This window comes from Juglans microcarpa x Juglans regia, chromosome 4D (assembly GCF_004785595.1).
Source record: "Juglans microcarpa x Juglans regia isolate MS1-56 chromosome 4D, Jm3101_v1.0, whole genome shotgun sequence".
In the NCBI taxonomy this organism is placed as follows: domain Eukaryota; kingdom Viridiplantae; phylum Streptophyta; class Magnoliopsida; order Fagales; family Juglandaceae; genus Juglans; species Juglans microcarpa x Juglans regia.
Window position 1 is genome coordinate 9,250,389 of NC_054600.1, and position 8,244 is coordinate 9,258,632.

The window sequence follows — 8,244 nt, forward strand, 5'->3', positions numbered from 1 at the left end:
TATTATAGTATGCAGAATCTCTAACATGGCTTTGATACTAACTGTAACGCCCCGGTCCCACATGGGATCTGAGAGTTACTTCCTATCACTTAAACTCACATTTCAACAGTATAATTATAGAGACTCCAAATCCCCAATATCATATAGAAATTTCGATTCAAACTAATTTCCTCAATATAACCAATTTTTCAAAATGCAAAGTCATCATAACACAATAAATTTTCTTAATAAAAATTGCCAATATTCATAAAAGCTTTCTATACTTAATCCACTATACTTAAATCATCTCACTCAATGCCTCATAATCTTGATCCTCAGCTGAACCATCAAAATATCAAAAAAATATTGTGGAAATAAGGGATGAGTTATCAACAACTCAGTTAGCTGAGAACATATACTAGTATGTAAATATGAGCATTTACAAAGTTCAGAATAGAGCATAAAGTATTTTTCGCTTCAGAATGTAGAATAAAACTTTTACTTTCAAAATGCAGAATCAGAAACTTGTTATCAAAATATCAGAGTAAAACTTTCAGAAAACTTTCTTATTTAAAAATCTTTTGGCATATCAAAAACTGAGACATCATCTTCATATCATATATGTGCATTGCATCAGGATAAAGACCATTTTTAACCTCCGTGGTAAAGTTATAAACCATTATTATACACGTGGATGGGCCGTATATAATGTTTCACTCTCTTGGTAGGGTTATAAACCACTATTATACGCGTGGCTGGGCTGTATATCATGTTTCACCCTACCACTCGTGGCTGGGCCATACACCATGTTTCACCCTCGTGGTAGGGTTATAAACCACCGTTATACTTGTGGTAGGGTCTTAACAGAAACAGAATAAAACATCATCGGAACCAAATCATATTCAAATACAGAATCAGAATTCAGAATCTCATGCCAAAGTTTTTAGATACCACTTCATATCAAAACCAAGTACTAAACAATTTCATATCATTTCACATATTCAAGAATAAAAGAAACAAAACTTCTTCATTTAATCAAAGCAAAACATTTTAGATCTCATATTCACTCTTTTTTCATAGTTCAGACAAATACAATGTATAAAATTAGCTCATGTCTACACCAGTAATGACATAAAATATTTTCTCTTATATAGAATTTTTGCATATGCAGAACAAACATCTGAGGTCATTTTTCAGATTTCTTTTAAAAAACAAACGTGCATATTTTCAAAGTTAACCTCATTTATTCTTTTATGCAAAGCTAGTATATGAACCTCGCTTACTTGGACTTTTTAACTTCTCAGAATTTCTTCACAATAGAGCTAGACGAAAAATAAGTACCTATAACAAATAGTCACGTAACTTTCGTAAATTTCCAATCAACCAAGTATTTCGATATTTAAACCTAAAATGCTAAATTAATCTATCTTAATACCTCACAACCCAAAAGTTCTCATAACCCAGAAATACTATCATTTCTCAAATTCATCAATATCCACTTAAATATTTGCTATAAAAATAAAGTTTCTAGACTAATTTAAAATAAAATTGAGTGCACTTAAAACATAAACTCCAGTACGTAAACCAAATAGCCCAAACCCAATAGTAATAATAAGGGCATAACCGTAATTATAAGTTCAAAACTCCTCCTTTTACAAGAGACAAAAAATATTTCTATTTTGTAAACCAAACTTCACTAAGCAGAGAGGTGCACGGATCCTTACCGTTAGGCTACGTGTGGTGGGTGTCTGGATGGATCTCGACGGCGGCGCAACTGGGTTCAACTGTGGTGGGACTTTTGAGAGAGAGAGAGAGAACGGAGAACACAATGAGAGGGATAAGTATCATGCACAACGGGACATTATAGACTGGGGTGGTAGTGTCGTCCAGGGCAGTGTCCGAAGGTGAAAGCTTGTCCTTCGGCATCTTCTGCTGTCAGTGGTGTCATTTGTGGCTGTGGCAATTGGTGGGGCAGTGGCTTACCGGCTGTGGGTTGGTTGTAAAAATATTCTTTGTTTTCGGTGAGTAAAAATAAGGGTGTTCCCACTGCGGCTTTTCGATAAGATGGGGATGGTGGCACTCGGTGGAAATGGATTGTACTACAAAGGAGGAAGTGCTCGATTTGCTTGTTGGATAGGTTTGGTAGCAGTGCATCTGAGGTTATGTTGGACAGCTAAAGGTTGTTGTCGCTGGTTGAGGAAGAACAAGCAGGATGGCTAGTGTGGATGAGTTTTGTAGTGGGCTATCTTTCGGTGGTGGTAGTTTATGGTGTGGAAGTGGGTATGGTTTTACGATACAAGGGTTGTCGTTTGGTGCAACCTTGGTGGCTAAAGGGAGGGGTGGCAACCACGTGAATGAGCTTTGGCTTCTAGGGTGGCTATCGGCATGAAGCAGTGGTGCAACTATGCTTGATTACAGGATACGGTGGTGCAGTTCGTGTGTGCTAGGCTTGACTGCTTGGTCGTAAGTGGTTTCCTGCCGATTTGACTTTCAAGCCGACATCGTGGGGTGGCACTCGAAGAGGTTGAGCATGGGAGGGAGGATCACGGTGGCTGATGAAGGTGTTGTGGTGCACAACAGCTTCAACATCTATCAGTTTGGTGTTCTAGTGGTCCAAGTCGCATAAACACTACTACAGGCGGAGGGGAGTGGCTCTCTGTTTATTGAGGAAACTTTGCTCTATTTTCCTTTCTTAGCACAGGGCCTCGGTGATAATGGTTTACGTTGAGTTTGTGATGGTCTCACTATGTAGCAACTTGGGTCGCCATGTTGGTTCACAGGGAGGTGGTTCCGTGAGATGGGAGCTGGCGGTTGTGGCTAGGTGGAGTTTTGGACGTGGGAGAGAGAGTCCACATGTTGCTGGGGTGGTGAACATGGGGTGAGGGGTTGGTCTTTAATATCACGCGTGGAACTTACGGTGATGCATGTATGGTGATACGTGGGAAGGAGGGAAAAATAAAACAAAGAAAAAGAAAAAGAAATCTAGGATTTCTACGGGTTGGGCTTGGTGTTACATATATACATATATATTTTTCTCATAAACTTCAAAATATAGCCCCAACTCTTATAAAAACTTGGTTTATGTTTAAAAAGTTAAAAATTTGGCCTTATAATCTTAAAAAGAAAAAGAGAAATTTGAAGATCAATCATGATAAGTAATCTTTATCTATTCTCCTACAAATCTCAGTAAGTGAGAATAAATAAGAATTATTTTTTACGAGCATTCAAAGTGGATCCCTTATCTTATTTTTTAAAATAGGTTACAAAATTTTATTTTTTTTACATATTAATTTTTACAATAAATGATATATCAGCTTATATATTTTTTCTTCATATTATTTAAATAGTATTTTTTTTATCCTTTTTAAATATTTCATTTCTACCAATAAATTTGCAAAACCCATATATATTTTTTATATTTGCAATATGTTTTTATTTACAATGTAATATAATTCAGTGTTATACACACAAAATAAAAATATATAAGTCAAATAAAAGTTAAAAATAAAATCAAAATATGGAAGAATTGGAAAAAAAATTGAATTCCAAAATATCTTTTAAAAGAAAATGAAATAGATGTGTTTTAAAAGATAAATAATAAAAAGAATTTACTTAGATGATGCAAATCAAAGTAAAAAGAATGAAAGAGTAAATGAAATATAAATAACAAAAAAACATTTACAGCAACGGTCACGTGTACTTTGTGGTAGGTGGCGAGCTAATGACAGCATAGACAACGTTTGTGACACGGGGCCCAACTAGTAGTTATTTCCTTGTTCACTAACATGTGAACTGAAGGACACTTGTCAAAGTTTCTGGTGGGCTTGGCATGTGTCTGATGTGGAGCTTGGATGAGTCTATCCCCTCATTGTATTTCTCATGTTCAAGTTGATACAATTCATTTGTAATTTGGTATTATGATAAAAAAAAACTGCATTTTTACTAAGAAAAGTACCATTAAGTAAAAAATTTTAATAATTTAATTTCAAGTAAGAATTGATTAAAGAAAAATATGGATTTTAAGAGGGTTAAATAAATATCAATATAAAGTATATTTAAGTACCTTTTTGAAAACTATTTCGTTTGTTTTTACAACCATTCTCATCTTATCTGATTATTATAATTTTCTTAATTTTTTACACAAAAGAAAATAAATAATTTAACCTTTTCAAATCTAAAAATAAAAATAATATTAAAAAATATATTCTAAAGATATTTTATTTAACTTTCAATTTTTATCTCAATTTATTTCATTTAATTTCATCTTATTTATGAAAACAAACAAAACCTTAGCATCCACAGCTAATACTAAACTACTTGATAATATTGTTCCCTTGGCTCTATAATTTTAAAAGCCTCTACTTATAATAGTACTATAATTTTAGCACCTAGTTAAGAGTCTCAACCTCTATGTATAAAGACCTTGTTAAGTTTTAGGGTATTTTACTAGCTCAATGTTCCCTTTAGCTCTCTTTTTAGGACATGAGAGTTATGGAGTTTTTTTTTATTATTATTATTTATTTGTTTATTTTTTTCATATGTGCTATGGGAGTTTCCTTCTTGCGTTTCTATTGATTTTCTTTTTGATCTTTTGTGTTGGTTTAAGTCCCGACTAATGCTGGGTTATATAGGCCCTCGGTAAAGAATTTCTTGCAAGGTGCCTTGGGTGATTGAAGGGAAAACTTCCTCAATCCAATGGCTCCAAGGCAAATGCACAGTTTTAAATCTAAGACATACAACTTATACGACTCGTCCATCACTGCGCCGCCCCTTGGAGTTTATAGAAGTTATCATCATCTAGAACAATGTTACGTATAGTCTCTATTTAGAAATTGCATTGCAACCCTAATCGATTTTATCTTTAAATTATGGTATCCCATGTTGTGTTGGGAAATACATATGAGTTGTGGACCCCCTCAATCGAGGCCTATCATCGTCCATTTACATTAATATTTGAAGAATCCATCAATGGCCTTATACGTACAGTCTCATCAATGAGAGACGAGTAGATTTATGAAGAGCCAGCTCTGCATGGCCACAATGCCGTTCAGAAACTTAATTAGCCAACAAGCCTCATCTAAATGGACATGCATTTTGGGCGGCGAGGATTGTTGAATGTTGTCTAGCTCAATGGTTTTTATTGCACTATTTTTTAAAAGAATAATTTTTCTTATTAGCTACTACTCACTACTCTACACCCCACATCTTATGAAAAAAAAAAAAAAAAACTGTCAGATGTGAGATATAGAAGTGAATGATAGCTGATGTATAGTATAGCAAAACCTTGAAAATGTTATAGCTACTCTTCATACTAAATCGTGCCCTTAAATAGCAACCGGTTAACATGTGTTGTATTAACTGTGGTGTGTGATGCGTGAGGATGATGAATAGTAGCGCCACGCTAACAGATCAAAATGCCACTAAATAGTTCCTGAAATGTTCATGCTTTGCTGACTGTTATAAAAACTGAGAGTTATCCACAATAGCAGTACTACAGCAAGTGAAAATTAGCATTGGCTAGAGGATTTGAGTAGTACTTCTAGATTAATTACAGCCATTTCCACGAGCAGATTCTTAATGCACTGTTTTTAAGAGCCTCTTTGGGCCACAACCATTTATAGCTTGGTGTTTGTCCTTCAACAACAGAAAAGAGGGAAAGTAAGAGAGGGGATTGCTGCACATGATCCAAAGCAGTAAAAACTGCCGTAACTCAAAATTTTTTTTTATACACGATCTCTAGTACTACAATGACCCAACTCATATGGCGGTATGAATCTCCAACTACCAAAGTAATGATGCCCCGAAGTATTCAAGTGAAACAAAACAGAAAAGTCCTAAAAAGTTAATGACTGTATAAACAATAAAAGAAAATTTTCTTCAACTTGTAATTTACATTGAGAATTGGTCACAGATCCCTTCTGCATAATGGGCAAGAACCATGCCTGAGGAGCCACTTATCTATGCAAGGTAGGTGAAACATATGATGGCAATGAGGCAAGCATCTAACTGTCTCTCCAAGCTGAAATTCCTGAATATGGAGGAATTCATAGCTAGGATTAGCGAACACATAATTCACGAGTTTTATGACAGTAAAAGGTTAGCTGGAAAGAATAAAAATCATGGCTGAACCTGAAGGCACACTGAACAAGAGACTTCCTCTCCAGAAGCATCTACATTGTTGTTCTTTGAGATTATGATCTTTGGGATTTTTTCAACTGAATCTCCCGGCAAACCCTTGGCTCCACCGATGTCGAAGATGTTTGGGATCTCATCAAAGCTTGCTTCAACAGCACCCATCTGATAAAGCTCAATGAAATTGTAACCAAAATGAGAATGGTCTCTGCATTTCTGGCTGATCTGTTAAGGAATTAATCACCATTTGCATTGCATTATTACCTGACTCTGCACAGCACTTAACATGGCCGGACCAATCCGCTCGCGAACTAGTCTGCCACTCAGAAGGCTTGCAATAACATCAATCTGTACAATTCATAAGGAATCATAAATCAGGTGATTGGGGTCAAATTTTGCAACCAAATGTAGCTTGGAAACCATACAAATATATCACAGGACATTGAGGATGTAGGCTAAAATGCTCACCAAGTAGAGGAGACATCCAAAACCGGATTCATCTGATTGCCAAAGAACAAGAGAAGATTCAAAGACTTCAATGGAGAAAACAGCTCCAGATATTGCTCCAACGGCAGCCCCTCGAACAAAACCGCTTTCGGTCTCTTGGCCTATCAAAGCTCCAGTCATAGCTCCTAACAAGGTGCCCACTGCCAACACATAGTGCCATTTCCTTTAGTAACAATCTTGGGTAGAGGAATCAGCCTTCGTATATGACAATATGCTAAGTTTGTTGTATTCAATCATAATCAGAATGCAACCTAAACTATTACGTAATTCCTATATCATCTTTCCCCATAAAACTCATTTTTTCCCTAATAAATTCTGAGCTTTAGTGTATGAAGTTCCATCATTGAAACTCAAAATACGAAGAAACAAACAGAAAAACAAAATTTTTTTCGCGGTAATAGGAATACCAAAACCAAGGAAAACCAAAAATCCAATCTCTTGCTAGACCCACATCAGAAAACAAAACCGGATCAAGAATCTAATGCCAATTCGGAGGTTGTAATCCGTGTAAAACATGATGTTCAAGGAAAAAATAAAGAGATCGAGGAGGAAGAGAGAGAGAGAGAGAGAGAGAGAGAGAGAACAACCTAATGCAAAGAAGAAGGTGAAGATCGCAGATAAGATGCTCCCAAGAACAGCAGACACCGCGAAATGGAAAGTATCTCTAACCCTTTCAAAGAAATTCAAAAGGAGAGACGATGAAGAGGAAGCAAGAACAGATGGGTGTGCAATAAAATCCATATTCGGGGTGGGGATTCTACTAAAAAAAAAAAGCGAAGCTTTATATAGCTGGCGTCTTCGCGATCTCCAAAAGGCCTGCTGCCTAGTTCAAAATGGCTGATACATAAACATGATAATAAATAGAAAGAGATGGGTATGCTTAGTCCCTAAGAGAAAAAAGAGCTGCATCGAAGGAAAGAAACCACATCTACCAACTCGCATTTAAAGCTTTATTATTATTTTCCTTCATGCAACTCTCTTTTACTTACTAGTTACTTCCCCCCAACCAGAAGGAAATAAAAAATTCTCTCTCTCTTCCTAACTGTTTTCTACCAAAAACTCCTATTTTCCCTTCCTTCCTCTGCAACGGAGGAAAGGTAGGCTGAACAGAGACTGTAATAATTCTAATAAGTTTTCATTGTCAAAGACAAGGGATTGGGAATGGGATAAGAAACTTCTTTCGAAGATTCGACGTGATCTGCTGTTGAGACAGTCTTATTGGTAAGCAGATTATCACAGTAAATTTTTGGTCAGCAGAGTCTTCCAGTCACTGATTATCACAAAGGAGAGAGAGAAAAGAAAAAAATAAAAAGAGTCAAGGTAGGGGAGATAATAATGTCACCAGTAAATTTAAGAGTTATTCAAAAATTAATTATATAAAAATAATTTTATAAATTAACGTAATTTTATCCGATTTATAAGATTTATTTTGTAAAAAATATAATTTTATAATTTGATAAAATACATCAAATTACGTCAATTTATTATTTAATCTCTCCATAATTAAAATATTTCTCTAAATTTAATACCAAAACTTTGTCCTTTTCTGTGTTTAATCTTAATTAAATAATTATTATAATTATTTTTAATGTTTCTGAACATCAGATTAATTGACCAGTGTCCCAA

The 8,244-nt window shown here is 35.2% G+C and overlaps 1 protein-coding gene across 1 annotated transcript; it reads right to left on the minus strand.

Annotated features, from left to right (window-relative positions):
• Window positions 1-5,816: 5,816 nt before the first annotated feature.
• LOC121261346 (NEP1-interacting protein 2) lies at window positions 5,817-7,926 on the minus strand. Its single transcript, XM_041163670.1, has 6 exons — window positions 7,644-7,926; window positions 7,206-7,380; window positions 6,580-6,758; window positions 6,376-6,459; window positions 6,109-6,276; window positions 5,817-6,007 (listed from the first exon to the last, which is right to left on the minus strand). The coding sequence occupies exons 2-6, from the start codon at window positions 7,357-7,359 to the stop codon at window positions 5,885-5,887; spliced, it is 708 nt and encodes a 235-aa protein (XP_041019604.1). The 5' UTR covers window positions 7,360-7,380; window positions 7,644-7,926; the 3' UTR covers window positions 5,817-5,884.
• Window positions 7,927-8,244: the final 318 nt, after the last annotated feature.

What these genes read in the sequence shown, in the direction of transcription:
- LOC121261346 (XM_041163670.1), bottom strand. Translation starts at nt 7,359, where the DNA reads ATGGATTTTATTGCACACCCATCTGTTCTTGCTTCCTCTTCATCGTCT. An exon ending in TAAGTGCTGTGCAGAGTCAG is followed by an intron (nt 6,277 to 6,375) that starts GTAATAATGCAA and finishes GAGCTTTATCAG; the next exon opens with ATGGGTGCTGTTGAAGCAAG. An exon ending in CTTGTTCAGTGTGCCTTCAG is followed by an intron (nt 6,008 to 6,108) that starts GTTCAGCCATGA and finishes CTCCATATTCAG; the next exon opens with GAATTTCAGCTTGGAGAGAC.